General features: G+C 40.0%; 1 protein-coding gene across 3 annotated transcripts in view; it reads left to right on the top strand.

Moving 5' to 3' along the window:
* The window catches only part of SLC30A8 (solute carrier family 30 member 8), a 32,877-nt gene extending 14,338 nt beyond the window's left edge, over nucleotides 1-18,539 (top strand). Inside the window, exons 4-9 of one of the 3 annotated variants that reach the window (XM_030505693.1) lie at nucleotides 2,145-2,298; nucleotides 2,819-3,008; nucleotides 3,410-3,515; nucleotides 5,744-5,878; nucleotides 6,890-7,043; nucleotides 17,815-18,539. In XM_030505693.1, the coding sequence (XP_030361553.1) occupies nucleotides 2,145-2,298; nucleotides 2,819-3,008; nucleotides 3,410-3,515; nucleotides 5,744-5,878; nucleotides 6,890-7,035 (731 nt within the window). In that variant the 3' untranslated portion in view covers nucleotides 7,036-7,043; nucleotides 17,815-18,539. Of the gene's footprint in view, nucleotides 1-2,144; nucleotides 2,299-2,818; nucleotides 3,009-3,409; nucleotides 3,516-5,743; nucleotides 5,879-6,889; nucleotides 12,041-17,814 lie in introns of those variants that run through there. The other 2 variants (XM_030505684.1, XM_030505678.1) reach the window with 2 other exon arrangements.
* Nucleotides 18,540-19,410: the final 871 nt, after the last annotated feature.

Below are 19,410 nucleotides of genomic sequence, written 5' to 3'. Positions count from 1 at the left end.
GACCTTCATGAGGTTCATGATGTTCCTGAAGTTACCTGAGGTTCAGTCACCTCATGTAGCTTCACCCTCAGTCTATGTTAGATTTTTTAGGTTTTTGCCATTGCAATGCAGAACTTCAAAACCAAACTTTTATTGTCTTTTTATCCTGGCAGCAAAGAAAGCCTTGCATCAAATGTTAGTGGCTATTTAATTGCATTCCATGATAGTTATCCTGTTTCTTGCTTATTTTCCCAGCTGTATTTCCAGTTTAATATGCAGGTGCATACCTTAATAGAGTAGCAGAGGGCAGCCAGGGGGCTGGCTGTGCAATGACTACCAAGGCCTTGCAGCTGCAGTCCTCCGTGACACTGGGAGCTGTTTTTTCACTTCTTTTCTCAGACTGATAGATAGGGTTTGTCAAGCGGAGACTGTGTATGACAGGGCTCAGGTTTAGCAGAAACCACCTGAATGCCTGCTATCCTCTAAGCCAGAGCCAGGCAGCAGAACCAGTCAAGACAGCAATTCAGTGAAATCCTTCGGGTGTGTACATACTTTCAGAAACATGGCTAGAAGCACAATATTGAATGAGACTGATAGTGTGAGCCAGACCTACCTCCAGGTAGGAAAGCTCTCTTCAAGCTCAATTTCTTTATTTCTGGTATGATTCAGAGATTCCCAAATAATCCCACACTATTGTTTGCTGTGCTCTGCTAGTGCCAGTAGTTCTGAATAAATGCAACTGAGAACACGTTGAGTAAAGCAATTAGTATTACTGAACTGGTCTGTAAGCTTAGCTAAACATTTGCTAAGATACTACATTGAAAAGTAGTACATATTTTCACCTATATAATGCAGATGACCTCTAGCACATTCTGTTGTGGAGTATATGCACACATGCACACAGATTCACTTGGGTGTTCCCAAAAGCTGTTGATGCCTTTCATGCCAATGATAGCATAACCATCAACACCTTCAGCTGGGCCAAGTTTGCAGGGTTTCAACCTGTAACTTGCAGAAAATATAAATACCAGCTATGCTTTATGTTAGCCTTCCTCTATTTACCTTTAAGCAAAACTAGATTTCCCTGCCAGTGCACTTTCATTTGTTATTTGTCAATTTTAGACAAAATAGTTATTTTGATAAACATCTGAAGCATAGACTGCAAGTTTGTGCAAGTGCTTTGCTCTTCGTGGCTATCTACTGCCTTTCACTTTACTGTGAGCTTTCATTTACCTCAGTATTGTCTCAGTTGTGCTCATAAAGTGACACATTTACCCATTCAAGTCACATGGCAATTACTAGTCCCACATTCTATTAAAAACATGCTGCACATTCATATGAACATCCTTGGACCTCTCTGGCAGTTCAATAAAAGGTGGCTTTGGGGACCGGATTTATTTGAGCCCAACTCAGAGCCAATAGAGGAAAAATTAAATTTCATTGCCCCAGGGAAAAAAAATAAATTCTTTAGTCCTTTCATGCTGGTGGCACAAAAGTGGTTTTGTGGCATCTGCAGGATGAGTCCCAGGAGAGAGGAAGGAGAGGTTTTGCTGGCAGGACCTCGCTGGGGGCTGTCACTGACTTTCTGAGGTGTTAAGTGACAAGAGGCGTGCAGAAACAATGGAGGCAATTGGAGAGGGCTCATGTCTGACAGTGAGTTTGGGTGAGCCAAGCCTCTCTTTCCCTCCAACCTCTTCCCCCATGACCAAGATAATCTTGTTTGAGAAGGAAGGCTGGTTTCTGGGGTCTTCACACCATACTAGCAGGGCCAGGCAACTACATCAGATGTAAAAGAATTGCTCTTTTATCCTTCCTTCCTATTACAGCTCCTTTTGCTCATCCCAAAACTCTACAAATGAAATTTTTCATCTCTCCTATTTCTCCAAACGCCACAGGAAATCAACACTGGAAAGAGGACAAAAGTAGGAGCAGATAGAACAGGGTTAGGCCACCACATGCATAGGGCTGCCCTTGGCAGCCACTGGATTTCCTATGACCAGAAAGGGTTTTGGCCCATTCCTTCTGAGCATCAAGGCTGCAAACACACAAGAAGTAACTCTCCTGGCTATAAAGCTCACAAACTTGGAACCATTACCATCAGGCTCTTATACTTTCTTGCATTTCTGTTATGATTCCTGTTAATATCAGATTGTTTCAATTCCTAGAAATTCTGGGAGCTTTGCTGTCTATGATAATCATTTGGATGGTGACTGGTGTGTTGATATATTTGGCTAGCTTGAGGCTGCTACACCCTGATTACGATATTGATGCTACTGTGATGCTCATTACCTCTGCTTGTGCCGTGATCGCCAACATCCTGTAAGTTACTGTTTTCCTCTCCACTATAACTTTTGAACCTTGAAACTGTTGCTGTATTTCAATAAAAAATGACAGAGAGATATTAATCTCAAAAATATTAAATGTTTATGAGCTTCATGAAGACATGTAAGGGGGTAGAGAAGAGAGATCCTGCTCCTCATTGAAGGTTGAAGTTGCTCTCCTCCTTTCTGTTAGCTGCGACACTGGGAAGGGAAATTATGAATGCACAAGCTCCAGGAAAAGACTAATCTCCATCTCAGTTTTTATTAGATGTCAGAACATTCAAGAACTTTATAGAAAATGAGGCCTCATTAATTACTCCATTCACAGACTTTCTTGTTTGCATGCAAAACACTGAAACACCTAGGAGTTATCTGCTTAGCCACTCTGCATTTTTACTTAATGTGTCAGATTTTACTGTTCAGTATTCAGAAGTGAGAGGGGTGATGATGCGTGTGACATCACTGCTTTCAGAGATGCAGTAACCCCACTGATATTTGCAGCTTTACATCTCTTGCAGACTAAGCCTGATTCTGCACCAGGCTGGCCACAGACACAGCCATGGGGCACAAGCCAGGGGACATGTGTCAGCCCCTCTGGAAAAGCCAGCTCTGAGCAATGCCAGCCTGCGGGCAGCCTTTGTGCATGCCATCGGAGATCTATTCCAGAGTCTTAGTGTGCTAATTAGTGCACTTATTGTCTTCTTTAAGGTTAGTTTTATTAGTTCACTTGCCTTCTTTGCTATTACTGATAACAGTTATTTTCATAGAATTGTGACACTGGGTACTATATAAATATTTTCTTCTGTTTAAAGATATGCATTGTAATTTAGTCAAAGACAATCATTCTTGGTAATTGAAATAGCTGTTGATAGTATAACACTTGCTTCTTGGTGTTTCAACTGCAAGGAGGATACTTTGATGTCTCCCTCTTTCTTCATCTGTAGTGCCTTCATTCTCTGTAGTGCTGAGGCTCCCTAATTGGCAAAGAATGTCAACACTCATTCTGTACTAGATGAATGGAATATATTATTCTTTGAGATTAACTAATTTAAAATGGCAACAACCAACAGTAATGAAATTAACAAAATGATGTGTTTGTATTTTTTTAGCCAGAATTCAAAATAGCTGATCCAATCTGCACATTTGTGTTTTCCATCTTTGTTTTGGCAACGACCATCACCATTTTAAGGGATATTTTGATTGTGTTAATGGAAGGTAGGACCTCGTTCCAGGGTCAATACAGTTATATTTTGGGATCTTTTTTCTCTCTCTTTCTGCATAATGCTTATACTCACTGACAAAAGTATAATAGCACACTTCTGTATTGGTTTCCAATATTCTTGTAATTCTGATAATACTTTGAACCTAATTACAATTTTAATCATCAAAGCTGTTTTCTACAGTTACACCAGAAGATTTATGCATCTGGCAATTTCCATAAAAATCTGTGTACTGGTGTTTTGTTAACGAACTCCCAGTGTGTTCCTAAAGCTGAGTTGGTTTTGTTTGTAATATGTGTAACATCATCATTGTTTTTTACCACCTCTCATATTTTCGGAATATGAGAGGTCTAGTCTCTTTGTTCATTGTGTAATAATTCCTTTACCCAGGCTGTGCTTTGAACTGTGTCTGTGAAATAGGCTGAGTGCAAGAGACTGAAGTTTAACAGATGTTTAGTTATGCTAGTCCAGAAAAGCAAGCCAGTGGAGCTTTCCAGTTGTGTACAGGTACAAGGGAATAGACAATTCTCAGCACATCACAGCAAGAAGAACTGTGCTTAGCAATATTTAATTCTACCAGATATGGGCCTGAACATTTGTTTTGCAAGGCTAGATGACTTGAGCACTCATGGATGCATATTTTTGCTTTCCTTACAGTGAATAACATAATGCAACTTCTTTCTCAGCCAGGAAGACATAAGGATTAAAGGGAAAAGTAGTTGCAATAGAGTAGGCTTAGAATGCACATGAGTTACTCAGAGTGACTATCTGCCTGGTTTTTTACTCCTTTCTTTCACTTTGTATCTACTTTTGTTTCAAGACAGAAAATTTCCACTATTGTTTTTTTATTCTAGGCTTGGCTTGCTTTCGGTGATTGTGAGGTAGAGGTACATTTGTGTAGCAGTGTACCCAGACAGAGTGCAGCAAACACCTGTATCTTGGCTGCCAAAACAATCAGAGGATCCCTTGATTACTGTAAAAATAAAAAATCAAAGTTCCATTGACCCTCAGGGGTCTCTTTCTCAAAGCAGTGATTCCCAGCAGTGCTGATGTGCCAAGACTGGCAATGGTCAGTTCCCCTCTGCAGCAAGCTCTTACATGCTGTGCTTCTGTGGAGGACCCTGAAGCCAGTCTCCTACCTCCTAAGTAGCATGTTCTGCCCAGAATTTTCTAAAGATGAACTGGATGTTGGAGCTGGTATTGGAGGTGGCTCTTGCCCCAGGCATCCAGTCTGTCCTGGGGTTTCAGCCACATAGCCCCTGCCACTGACTGTGTCACGCAGGCACTGACTGCCTGTGGTTTTCTCCAAAAAGCATGTAGCATGTGCATGTCAGCATCGAATTCGTCTAAGTCAGTACTCCACATAGCATATAATTTTTGTAATAAATTGATAGGATAAAGCATAAAATACTGAAGTCATTAACAATTATGGCATGAAAGAAGAAGTTAAGCAATACTGTGCTTATCATTAGTACATTTCATAACTGGTGGCATTAAAAATGTTTTTCAGTTTGCTGAGCCAAGTGAAACATGATGAGCATAACTGTTCATGGGGGCATAGAGGTGCATTTCCCAACTGCCAGCTTGCACTCCAGGCAAGATCTGTAGTTAAATTCCTTGGTCAAATTTGGATTTAGATTAAATTTGGAATTTCATGTTGCAATTCACTCTCTCACAATTGTCCTTACTCTGAATGAGGGTCATCACCATCATCACCTTTTGTAAGAAGGCTCATCTAGGAAAACAATCACTGAGCTACTGAATAACTAGATCTGGTATCTAATCTCATCTAAAATTCCCCAGTCAAACCATTTTAATCTTTATGTTTGTCTTTCCCTCTCTGCTGAGCAGATGCTTCTCTATTGTGTAAATGTATTGAGGGTAGAATCCCCCAGACGTGCTCAGGTGATGCCATAAAATCTGTATTCACAAAAGATGTTGGTGCAAAACTAAGACAGTATTGGGCTAAAGAGCTCACTTCCCTATGTAAACCGAACTCTCAGAGTATCATCTCCTAAGACATGCATGAGTCTCATTCTTCCATGGGGAAGTATAAAACAAGAGCTATGATCAAATTTCACAGTGAACTCTGAAATGAAAAAGCATTGAATATTTTTATTAAAATTATGCATCTAAGTGAATAAAGGTTCATGCTGCATTTTAGTCTAATGATCATTATTATTATGTCATTTATTTTTTTTCACCACCGATTTCTCCTTTAAGGAACATCAAAAGGATTTGCTTATGATGCAGTGAAGGCAAGAATTTTGGCAGTTGAGAAAGTGGAGTCTATTCACAACCTTCATCTTTGGTCTTTGACAATGAACCAAACTATTCTATCTGCTCATGTTGCCACAGGTCAGTAAATTTCTGTGAACAGGGAGTAAGTATTCAGCTGCTGCCTAGTAAAGGTCAGTCTCTCCTGCTTCAGATACAACTGACTGTATATCTGTTGCTTTTTAAAACAAATGTCATCATTTTGTTGGCAAAATAACAACAAGAAGAAAAGCTCTCAAATCCTTCTCCCAGAAATCTTGCCAAAACAACAGGGATAGCTACTTAGCCCAGAACTTGAAAACTGCAGAGATTGTGGAGCAAGGAAGAAAGCTACAAGATATTTTAAATAAATAAGAAGAATTAGACCTAGGCTGGACTTTTCTCACAACATCAAATAGGGTTGGTAGTAGATTTGTCAAACTTGAAAACTGTTGATCCCTGTAAGCAGAACTTACAGGGCAAATCTGCATTCCTGATTCACCTCTAACTGTAAAAAGATCTTTAAAAGTAGCTTGGAGTGTAGCTGTAACTCCAGGGGAACAGTTCATCTTTAAATGTATTTTTTTTAAATGTAGTCCTTATCCCTGTTGATGAATTCTCCACTATCTGGATCAATTTTCTTGTTTATTTGTTTGCTTGTTAAGGTTTATTTAAGAAAAATATTCCATCTGTGTTTGGCCAAGAACGGGTTCAGAAACGAAATCCTTAACGGAGTCCCCACTTCCCCAGAAGACTGGGTCTATCAGCCACTTGTATCTGTGTGTATCACTTGGCAGTGTTGCTACTCTCTGACTAGATGAACTAATTTTTATGAAGTATTCCTGCTTTCCTCCAATCTTCTGCCAAAGTGATTGTTTTTGGTGATTACTCTTAGCTCAGCTCTTGCCAAAATTGCGTATTCTGACCACATTTGGATGAACAAACTTCTGCTGACATGCAGGTTCCTGAAAGGAGGATAAAAAGGGCAAAAAAACACTTCTTAAAACAAACTTCTTGTTAGAAGTTTGCTGATAGTTTCTGTCAGTAAACACTTCGCTTCTTTAAAATATTATATTATATGCATTTTGATTATTTTCTCCTTGCTATCTGTAGCAGACACGGTGGACAGCCAGAAGATTTTGAGAGCTATTACCCAAGCACTGTTTGAGCACTACAGCTTCCACTCCATTACCATTCAGATTGAATCAGGAGAGGATCAGAAACATGACTGCATCTTCTGCCAAGAGCCCAGGGATTAAAGGGAGTGGTATGCTATGCATCCCTCTTACAGGTCAATGGAGACTACGTATGCTGGTTATACATAATTGATTAACAACAAATGGTAATTAACTGAACTAAAAAGCCCTGCCCCTGCAAACAGCGGATGGACCTTTATTTGTTGGCACCACCTAACAGCAGAGAACATGTATTAGATCCATCCATCAGCTAGATTACCTGTCCGTCAGCGGTTACTTTCAGTTACAAGAGAAAGTATCTAAATTATTCTTGACTAGAGCAGCAGATTGGAACTAAAGCAATATTTAAGCGTGCCTGTTTGTAATCACAGGTAACAAAAAACTAATTAACCTTCAAATTACCTGCAGACCAATTAGCACAAAACGTAATGAAACGTAAGTTTGGTGTCACCAAAGATCAACACTTAGGATAAAAGAGAAAATTTAAATTATCAGGAGGGATGAAGAGATCTGGGAAAGAAAAAGATGGTGGCATGTGCTTTCTCTGCCTTTTGGCGGACACTCCTCCTGCACACTAAGATGAGTATCAGATGTGCACCATACTCTTCAGCATAGATCACAAAAGAATTCACTCCATTCACGTTTGGCAAATATCTCTTTAGTTTTTAGCTACCCCTATCTATTTTTCAAGCATGGGCAGTATTGTCTACTATCAAGACAACCCATAACTTGTATCACACTGCATCATGATAAGTTGTGATGGAATAGAAGTGATAAATGCTCCATCCCTGGCAGTGTTCAAGGCCAGGTTGGACAGAGTCTTGGGTGACATGGTCTAATGTGCTGTGTCCCTGCCCATGGCAGGTGGGTTGGAACTAGATGATCTTAAGGCCCTTTCCAACCCTAACTATTCTATGATTCTATGATTTTGGGGTGTCTGTGTCACGAAGTACCTCTGGGTCATGACAATAAAATATACCAGAAAAAAGAAAAAATAATTAGGACAAGGAAAAACTAGGGACAATTGTGAACATCATGTCTAGTGTCCTTCATAGTATGGCCTGTGGGGTGTTACCCAGTAATGCTACACCCCTGAAGTTATATCAGATAATTAAAAAAACCTTCAGTGTATCACACAGCTATTCACTGTAGCATGCTCCTTCAGGCAGCTGATACCTACATTTCCTAACAGGATGTGTTAAGTCTTTCTCTTCAGCATACCTGATAATGGTTACTGCAGAACTGTGAGCAAAGAGTCACATCTTCCTGCAGTGCCTCTATTTGTGTCCAACTAACTGAATTAAACTCTTACCTGTTATCAAAAACAAGTGTTGCACTACAAAATGCATGCTTAAGTGCTTCTTCACAAAACAACTTCAATTCCGCCCTTGACCATAATAGTGCAGCTTCACTTTCCATGCAGAACTAGCTGTAATATTTTCCTGCTCCACAATCCTCATTCCTACAGCTGAAGGGCTCATTTTAACTAGCAGGTTTGTTTGTTAGAACAGAATAAGATATGTGGTACTGAGTGGTACTGAGTTTCTAGGCTGACAGCTGGAAAAAGCATTGTGTTATTAAGGTATAAAGAGGCCTTGCTTTTCAGGAAACTCAGTTTTATTTGCAATAGTTTCACATTGGTTTTCTACTTTATCATCCTAAGGAGATTAGAATTTATTATTAGGGCTTTTGGCTATGGATAATACGTAACTATGTGATGATAGATTGATGTATTAAGCCGGCATTTGTTACCTGGTAGGGAAACAAGAAATTATTCTGCTTTGTGGAGGCATCCCAGAAGATTGTAGTCAGATAAACCTCCCGCTGAAAACAGATAAAGGTATTAAAACACAACACCCGCTAAGAATTTCATGAGTATCTCACTATTTACTGTCTTGAAAGAACTGAGACCATAGCAATGGTATTCTGTACAGTGATAAAGACAATTCTTGCCCTTTACAGCTGAAACTCCAAATGATAAGACACAGATAAATCAAAGCACAGCAAGAAACATTAAATGAAGAAATTAACTTATATTTTGGGCAGTTTCTCTGCTGGTATATTTTAGCATAGTTGCCTCCTACCAAAGGCAACTCAGCTGTGCTTGTTAAGTAACCTGAGCATCCTTTTCTCTGGTTCAGGAGGACAAGTTAAAAGTGTGGCCTTTGTACGGAATAAAAAAGTATTTCAAAATGTTTTGAATAAGATGAGGGCACAGAATCAGATGTAATAGGGAATTCTGGGGAACAGATTTATGGTCAAGGATAATGTAAAAAATAATGAGTAGGTGACAGAACCATCCATATAGGACACAGATTCGGATCTGAGATTTAGGCTGAGGGGAAGATTAAGACCAGGAGTTTAAGAGCAAGTCTTGATTTTGGAAAAAAATTAAACAGACAAATGACATGGTCTACCAAGAAAGCTGTGCTGAGCAACAGAGCTGTGGAAAAGCTGGATGGAAGCAACACAAGAGGTGCTGGAAAAAAGATTTATGAGCCATGACAAGAACTGATGGAGCTGTTGTCCAAGTGAATTGAAAGGACGGGGAAGTCTTTCATTATGTTTTGGGAAAAGGAGCACAGAAATATAGAGGCATGAGGGAAGAAGGAGTTAATCCAAAATAATGGTCCTTAATTACAGGGGGTGTGGGAACGTTGTAAAATAGAAAGTTTAAGGAGGAAGTGGGGTAGCAACTGCCATCCACAGTTGCTATGTGGACCAGTGATCCACCAGACTCTCAGAATGGTAGCCTGAGTATACGAGTAGTAAAGGGCAAGGCGGGAATGGGGAGGAAGAGGAGAAGTCTGTGTTCGTTAGCAGCAGTAGACCCTGTATTTCAGGAAAAAGAATTCAACCGTTCAACCATGTATTTTTAGCAAAAGCTAGAGACAGTGCAATTGCCTTTACTTTCTGATGTGGAATTTGCTCTAGCAGACCACTGTAGCAAAAGTAATGCAATGGCTTATGAAAACCTAGGGGAATTTTACCTAAATACTAGGATAGATTGAAGAAGAATTTAGAGCAAATATTTACCTGTAGTTATGAATATTGCTACAAGGAGCTGAATCTTTAATGCTCCCACTATGTATATGAGTGTAAAATGCATATTTGTTCTTCATCCCCGTTTAGTCTGATCTGCAGGGATTTTATCCTGTGGATAAGGTACAAGGTTGCAGAATACTGTCTGGCTGGCTGGGAAGGATTTCTGCAGAAATGCTACTGCCATATTCAGAGGTCAAGGCTGAGAAATTCAGAGGCAATTTCTAGACTTCTCTGCTTTTATTAACTTTACATCCTTTTGATTGTCTGCAAAATAACTGTAAGAAAATTGGCAAAATTTGCTATCTCTAAATCATTCTTGGAACTAGTGTGAAACAGAAGAGTATTTGTCATGTAAGTGGTCTGTTTTCTATGTCTGACTTTTTTCGGTGGAGTTCAGTTCATATGGGCAAGTACATGGCTTTACTGGATAGCACTGAAATTTTAGGTAGTATATATAATAATTTTGTGCTGATTTTTAAAGTAGTCATTTTGCAGCTTGTAAATTTTATAGTTCTTCTTTCCCTCTGAAATTACTTTCTCTTTCGCACTTACAACAACCAGAATCTAGCACACTGAGCAGAGCCTGAGGCTGTGGACTTTGTGGAAGCTCAAGACTTTTCAGAGCAGAAACCATGAAATGGGCAAACGCAAAGCTAAACTTTCCTCATCCAGCACTGACAAAGGGCTGAAGTGCCAATATTATCCTGAGATCACCAGGTAGCCTGGAAAAGGATGAAAGGAGTATTTGTAATTATTCATTATAATTACTCATAATTATTCAAACTGGAAACAGTTAAGGCACAAATCTGTCATCAGCATCAATGGAACAGTTCCTTACTGTAACTATAGTTGTAGACTTCATTCTGTGTTATCCTGTCTGAAATGTGATGTGAACTTATGAGAATTGGGTATGAAATTGATGATTATATTGCCCACTTAGTGTGAGACATCAGAACAGTAATACATCATGTCCAGAGGAAGGCCAAACAAGATGTCCCAGTGCTGCCCATGGCAGCAAATGGTGGCCTAAGCAATGAAGACTGTGTAGGTCTGCAATATCATTCTTGCCAATGTCAAGGGGTTATATCAAACAATTTTGGCTCTGTTGTAAAAGCTAGCATGTTCCAACATGCTTTCCTCAGTGCCTTCCCCTCAGCCATAGCAATGTTCCCCTTCCTTTTTCATCCCCTTTGACTCTTGTACCCTTCTAATCTCTGCTCTTCTACTTTTCCCCATTTGTCTTTTATCAGCAATGCCTCAACTGGCTGCCTATTCAAATTTCAATGCCAGCATGACATTTATTACATATCCTTTCTGCTTACAGCCCTTCTTATTCCCCTTCAACCTGTGTGGTTAGATAAAAGCTCCTCAGAAAGAAACCCTTTTGCTCTGTGTTTGTTGAAAACATGATATAACGGACCATCTTTTTTCATTTGAATCTATTGTAAGCACAGTAATAACAGGGACTTAAAACCAAAGAACAACATCACATATTGGCCCATGTCAAGCACCACTGTCTATTTACTTTGTATTAAAGTTATTTAGAAATTTCACAGCCAAAAAATTATCTGAGCTGCCTCCAGCTTAAGGTACTCTTTCATGTTTTCAAGCCTGCTGATAATCTCTTTCAGCTAAGAAAAGTAAAATCCTTTCCCAGCTGAGTACACACAGTTTAAGCAAGAAAGAATTAGAGACATCCAGTTGCTTAGCTGCCTCCTTTGACTTCTCTCTGCTCGGACTTTGTGCTGGTCGATGTCTTCTAGCAAGAATGCACTGCTGCAGAGGAAGTTTTGGAGAGCGGCCCAGTGAGAACAGTGGCTGGAATGGAAGCACAACAGAGTTGTTTCACATGGTTACTAGTGCACATTCAGAATTTTCCATCCCAGGTGCTATGATGATGAGAAATCTTCTGCTTTTCACTACAGTCCTGGAACTAAAACAAACAAACAAACAAACAATTAAAAGAAATGAATGAACAGAAGATAGCATGTTGCGAAACATTCCTGGTGGCATCAGAGGCATTTTACCCCATGGCTTGCACTCTTTCCTAACAGTAGGGCTCTGTAGCTTTGTCTCCCAAACTGCACTGCTGCATGCTCTGCCATCATGTGCTGTGTCTCCTTACCACACACCATAGAAACTGCCATGGGATGCAATGAAAGGTGTCCTGCTGTGACACATGCCATATGACTCCTTGCATGATATAGCTATGAGCTTCTCAGCTATCCAGGTTCCTCCTGAATTGTATGTACAGAACAATCACCCAGACTTTGGTGAAACACTGATTTCTTTTTACCTGCTGTGTAGTTATAGTCTGTACTAATTTTCCTCTTGGAGACTGAAGCTGACTGGAACAGTTCATGTAGCTTCTGTCTAAATGACAAAGAGCAGGAATTCATTAATCATCGCCCAACCTGCTAATCCACAAAGAGGCGCAAGGCACTCCAGGCTAGCTCCTAGTGTCTAGGCAGTAATTCTGAGTTCAAAACACTTGGAACAGGTGAGCTTCCCAGCAGTAGTGTGCAACCTGGATCTTGAAATTCTGGATCCTTCCCTGCTTTCTCCTTTGCTGACAGCCAAGTATTAGCAGTGCTTTGAAGGATATGTTGTGCTTTGAATGATGTGGTGCACTTTGAAGGAGCAGCAGAAACTGCTGGTGAGCTTATGAGGATGTCGTGTCCATCCCTCCTCTGCCCTAGAGTTGCTTTTTTGCAAAAGCAGATCCTTTTTAGGATACAAGAAAAAATGACAAGGGGATAAATGGGAAATCCTGTGGGCTTCAATGCTATCACAGCACCAAACGTCTGGGAAATGGCTGGGAATGACCTGCAGCACCGTACTGCAAAGGGGTGCATTCCCTCTCAATATGCATGAGCAGCAGTAACAGTTCCACAGGAGTGCCAACAACACAAGAGTGTGAATGTGAAATGAAATTTAACAACTCCCTCTGCCTTTAAACTACACTTACAGAATTAAATGCAGAATTGGGGATCATTAAAAAAATGTTCTCTTAAAAAGAATAGGGTCTCGACTTTCCCTGAGTACTTTCTTCACTGTGAGTGTTTTTAAGAATCGATCAGGCACATTCATTTCTGTAGTGTATTAGCAGAAAATAGTTGGTCATCCATTAGCCCCCTGCTGATTTTCAATGCAAATATATGTCTGAAAGCTGGTATTAACTGTGACAGAGAGGCTTAAGAACCATATAGGCTTCAGTATTGTATAAAAGACGTGAGTCAATAGGGCTTTTCAATAGTAGTTTAATGTCATTAATTTGTATTCTCCTAGCTTGTAGAGTTTGTGGCAGGCATAGCTCAGGTTCCTGTGGAAAGAGATGGTCTTGAGCCCCAGAAGGTTCTGCCCTACCAGGACTGGACGGACCAAGGACAGGGGAGAGAACACAATGGGGAAAATCAGTGTGATTTTTCTGAGGCCGTGGTAATGGCTGTTCTACAAACCAGATTTTTCTGTATGCTTTATTGCCCTGCCTGGGAACAAACACACAATCGAATATACATATACCTGTTAGCACTTAACTGTATGGATGGGGTTGCATTGAACAGCTACTTTAACGTTAATTATGGGAAAGAAGAAAGGAAAATCAGAAAGAACCCATGCTTAAAAAAAAACGCCTAACATAAGACACAAGGAGGAAAAGAGCAAACCAAAAGTTTCTTGTAGAGCTGCTACTGGTGCGTATCGGAACACATTACCTTAATTTTCTTTAAACTGTATTGTTTATATTTTAGTGATGTTGAGCAGGTTGACCTAGAGGACAACCAAAAGGTGTGCCATTTTGCCTTGGGAGAGAAGGCAGTCTTACAGGAGAAGAGATTTGCTTCCCATGAGCCTTGTGTTATGTCTCCCATACAACATGCAAGCAAAGGAGTGAGCCTGCACAGTTAGTCAAGGAGATAGACAGCAATGAACAAAATACTTGTCTTCACCCAAAAATTACAAAAACCATTTTATATATTTCACAGATATGTCCCTTCCATTATTTACCAAAAAGAAGTATTGCAGACCTACCCAGATAGGCACATTACTGAGCCTGAGCTGCAAGCAGGAGTCACTTTTTTTTAACTAGAAATAAGAAAAATGAAGTTTTCTTTTTATGATACACTAAATGGTGAGAGGAGACACCCTGTCGTGGAACAATAAATTCCAGCTTAAATCCTGGGGCTGGACAAAAATATTTTATCTTTCCTTGTGTAATTCTTCAAGCAACTTCTAAATTTCCCCAGAGTATTTTAAGCCTCAGCTAACACAGTGTTATTCCACACAGTATTTGCCTGTAGAATAGTATATTTTATTTCATCTTTTCACTCCTGTAGTTCCAATTCTTCTGTAACATAGAAATACCTTTTAATCAGGCCTGGGTTATTGTAATGGAGGTGACCCCCTACTGAACACCTTATCATAAAACCTCCTGCAAGGGAGAGCTGCATGAAAAAGAAATATTGCCACCATTTTAGGGCAAATGCAGGGAGGAAATCACTGTTGGCTTTTCCAGGCACTGTCTGAGCACACCTTACACATGGACAGGTCTCGCTTCTCCAGTGCCCCTGCGTCCCTGAAGAGCTCATCTGTATGTGGTCATCAGTGGAGGGTGCTCAGACTGTCTTAAGTATGAGCCCCAAATCTCTGGAGGTTTTGGGTTTCCCTGTTGGTAATTTATAGTCAGGAAGTCCCAAGACTGAGACAGCTTTCATAACTCGTTGTCACCTCCTCCTTTTGTGGTGACCCTGATTGGAAATAACTTGGGCATCAGTCATGGAACAAGATTTCAGCTTGTTGGAAAGCCACCACTGAGACATGGTAAGGATTTCCTCTCAAGCAGCTGTCATTTACGGTGAACCCCAGGGGTCAAATATGTTCTGCATAGCCACTGCACCACATCTCATTTACAGCTTTCCCTTTTCCAAAGCACTGACCTGGGTTGAGTGAGCAAGGAAACACTGAAGAAAACATTTTTTTTAGAAAAAATCAGTGGAATTTTTATTAACTAGTAAAAAGCAACAAAACACTAAGAAGCTGCTTTGACTATTTTTCAATTTATGCAACAAACATTATTGAGAGGAAAGAATATAATCAATACTGAGTAGCATTAAAGCTAGCTGTGCAGCAATTTAATGCTAGAAATGGATTAAGGTGACAGGAAAAGTCAATGCAGTCTTCAATTAAAGGTGAGGAAAGTCAATGAAAAGTCAAAGCTGGTTAGGAGTCCGTCAAGTAATAGAGGCTAGAGCACTGGTTAAGTACAAAGTGCCTCAGTAACCTTACCTTATCACTGTAGCTCCGTGTCTTACACGTTCGTTCAAAAGAGTGACCGGTTGTATGTTTGTTCTCAGTTTGAACCACTAAACTATTTGAATTCTTTGAGTTGTTTAAAAAAGACTTTGAAAATGGGGAGAAATCTGGGATTTTACCTTTCTTGTTTAGGGAATAAAAAGCTGGATTTTTCCCTCTGGTTTTATTTTTACTTTAGGAAAGTCTTTTTCCCTGAAAGAATCTGCAAACTAAACTCAATGGAGAATAAAAAGGATTATAACATTACTAATACCAGAAGAGGCACCTTTGGGTGGAGAGATATTTTTTACTTGCAGTTTTAACTTATATTGTGTCTTTGCTTTGTTGTATTAAAGGATAAGGGTAAAAGTCTGCTGCATTCCAGCACCACCTCTGCCTTTAATTCTCTGGGGTTTAGAAAGCCTCTGATGAGAAAGCACAACCTAACTTTGTTCTTATTTCTTAAACAAAAAATAACGTGTCTCTCTGAATTCTGTCATACTACTCAAAACTGTGGGTATTCAACAACACCGGTGTGCTCTTGAAAGGCTCTGCTGATGAATCCTTGAATTCTCTCTCATACTCATTTGGTGTTGCCAGTGTTCAATTCCAGTTTGCAACAATCTCTGCACCACAATAGCAGGAGATAGAAAGACTTATACAGCTCTAACCTTTCACTGTAATCTTGCCAACTTTTTTGACTCCTGTGATTGGTGTGGTTGGAAGTACAACTGCAAATGATGTTAGCTTTTATTCCAACAGCCAAAGAGCTCATTGCAGTAATGTGTGCCTAGTTCCACAGAAACTTAGGGGAGAAGGTCTGCAGGGAGAAGACTTCAAGTCTCAGTTTGCTTGCTAATTGTTTTTCCATCATTCTGTAGATCATTAACAAGAGTACACACAGGAAAGGCAATGGGCCACCATCAGGTCATAAGCACTTATTTACTCACTTTTCTTGTCGTGGAATATGTGAAAGACGTTTGAAGACCATTTCAGTGGTCGTGTTGCTCTCTAATAGAGAAATGCATACTCCTATCTAGAGGTAAATACCTAGAAGAACATAACTTACATATCAACAGCCAACAGACTGGATTCATTGATGCTGGCTTTGTGAAAGGGTCTTTTTAAAGTGACCTATCCATACCTACTTCTTTCTATATTGAAATCAAACCCATACTTTCCTCTAAGTATAGTCAGTTCATCAGCAGACTTGTAGGAAATTTAGGTTTAGGAGACCACCCCAGTTGACTTGTTTCTAAGTCTGAAAATGCAATGAAATACAGAGTGGCAGCCTCAGTGATTACACTCATGTCTTATAGACATAACATTTGGATGAGAAATATGTTTCACCCAGTCGTACATACACCATTCACAGCCGATCCAAGTAGTCTTTCAATGCTCAGGATGCCCTTGGTTTGGGGATGCCTGTGGGTAACAAATCTTACATCAGAAATGGGACATGAGGCCTTTCATGCCTGGCTTGTTTTCCTCACTGCTCCAAAGGCAGAAAGAGGACCCAGGGGCTCAAGGACATTTTCAGTGAGTTTCAGACTCACTGCTACTCCATAGCCTCTTCTACCAGACTATGATTTTGCCACATTCAGACTAGACAGCAGAGCATGGGGCACTCCTGGGGATGTTTCAGTGTGTCTCTGTGGCAATGATATCACCAACACCAAGTTGGCACATCAGTGAGAGTTTTGTCTTGTTCTCTCTAGTCTGCCAAGAAGTACACATGAATCTGAGAGTACTCGTAAGATCATCCAGAAGATTTGGCTTTGAGAAAAATAAACGGGGCTAGGAACACTGATTACCAAAGTGTTTAGCAATTTTAGTTGCTTATGGAAGAAATAGAAACTAGACAGGAAGGACGTGCCAATTCTAATGGGATGTTGCACAAAACACAGTTTTGTAGAGATTTTAAAGTTCATGTTTTTTGAAGCGTCAGGCCTATAATTCTGCTAATATTGCTCACATTTAACCTTGCTTTGGTAATCAAACTAAAATTGAGTGAGTTCTCAGTCCACAAATCCATCACATACACATGCTGTTCTAATCTGACTCACACACCATGGGAATTTGTTTCTCTCACTAAATCCCTAACACAACATTACACAGATAACTTGACAGCTTATGTAACAAACAGAATTTGGACTGGCAAATGTGTATGGGGAGTGTGGAGAAAAGGAATAAAATAAGAAGTAGGTTCATATAGGAGGGAAAAGAGTGCTGTGAATTATTCTGCTATATAAATATTTCCTTGAGCTGCAAGCATACTAGTGTGGAATGAAATGAAGCACTGAGATTAACTGAAAAACAGGGTAGAGCTTAGTTCTTAAAGGAAAACCCAGGTGAAATGCTCTTAGGCTTTATCTACTCCCATTTACCTCACTTAATATATTTCCCTCAGACTTCAGAAGTAGGCTTGGTCGCAGCAGACTTTTATAATTTTGCATTTTATTATGGTTGTGCCAAATGGCCTTAATCAGTTTCTCTGCTTCTCCTAAGGGACTGAACCAGCAGCTGTGGCTGAAACACACAGCATTTTACAGGACCACCAAAGACCTCATCCTTTCACTTCAAAAAAACACCTTAAGGAACACAGCACAGAAACAAAGCTTTTGTGCTCCAAATGATGAATTCAGCTATCACCAATGGTGCCGTCAGTCAGTCCATTCCTTTTGCCTTAATGTGGTCTGGGTATTGCTTAGAACTATGAAGATCCAAGTGGATGACGCTGGTACCCACTGTAGCAGAAGCTGGGAGCAAGGCTTGCTTTTCCCCCTCCGATTTCCTTTCTGCTGACACTTCAGAAAGATAGCATCTTAAATTGTGGAAACCACAAGCCATTGAATCAACCAATGAAAATATCTTGTTGACCTGACTCATAAACTTACAGAATAATTTAGGTTGGATGGAACTAGTGGATGTCACCTAGTCCAGCCTACTGCTCAATGCAGGACTAATTAGAATAGGCTGCTCAACTCGCGCTGAGTTTTAGATCTTTCTAAGGATGGATATTCCACAACCTCTCCATGCAACTTATTCCAATTTGATCACGGTTACAATAAAAGTTTTCCCTACATCAAAGAGGAGTTTCCCAAATTTCATATTGGGTATACTGCCTCTCATCCTGTTCCTGCACACCTCTGAGAAAAGCCTGTCTCTGCCTTCTCTATACCATCCCATTAGGCAGCTGCGGATAGCAGTAAGATCTCCCTGAGCTGTCTCTTCTCCAGGCTGAGTAAACCCAGCCCTTGGCCTCTTTTTCTACACCATGTGTTCAAAACCCTGACCATCAGGATGGCCTGTCCATTGACTCGCTCCAGTCCATAAATACCTTTCTTGTACTGGGGAGTCTGAAATCATAATTGCAAACAAGACCCTGACCAAAGGAATCAGCCATTAACAAATAATGAAATCTCAGCAGGAACTCTGGGACTCTGTATCAAAATTTTCTTTAGTCTTATATCTTATACCTTAGCACAAAGATCTTAACAGGTTAAAAAGAGTATTTGTCATTTTGGAGTACACACTTTCAAGAAACATGAATTCTCACTGGAAGCTGAAATTAGGGACTTAATATAAATTTAATATAAAGATGAATGTAACCCACATCAGTTCACTGAAGTTGTTTCTTTAATCCTCTTATGTTCATCAGCCCTTCTCCCTCAGGGGACACAACATGCACACAGTGCTTCATTATCTCTATTCTTCCAAGCTTAAATGAAGTAACCTATTCACAGATGAGGGCAGAGTCTTTTCCAGGCACAAATTTGCTGAAGGGCCTAGAGGGGGCCTAATTTAGCATGCATGCTGTGCCTACTTTTGTAAGGCAAAGGTTGATTTTGAAGGGTACTTGTTCAGAAGATGCTGTTTTGACTTTTCTCAGTAATATCATTAGCAATTTCATCAATGTACATCTTACATGCAAGTAGCAAGGTCACTGTTGCATGTTAAATCTTAAAAATCAAAGAATAATTTAGGATGGAAAAGACCTTTAAGATCATCGAGTCCAAACATTAACCCAGCCCTGCCAAGTCCACCACTAAACTATGTCACTAACCACCACGTCAACCTGTCTTTTAAATAGCTGCAGGGATG

This window comes from Strigops habroptila, chromosome 1 (genome assembly GCF_004027225.2).
Source record: "Strigops habroptila isolate Jane chromosome 1, bStrHab1.2.pri, whole genome shotgun sequence".
Taxonomy (NCBI): domain Eukaryota; kingdom Metazoa; phylum Chordata; class Aves; order Psittaciformes; family Psittacidae; genus Strigops; species Strigops habroptila.
This window is presented reverse-complemented; position numbering and strand designations above follow the sequence as displayed.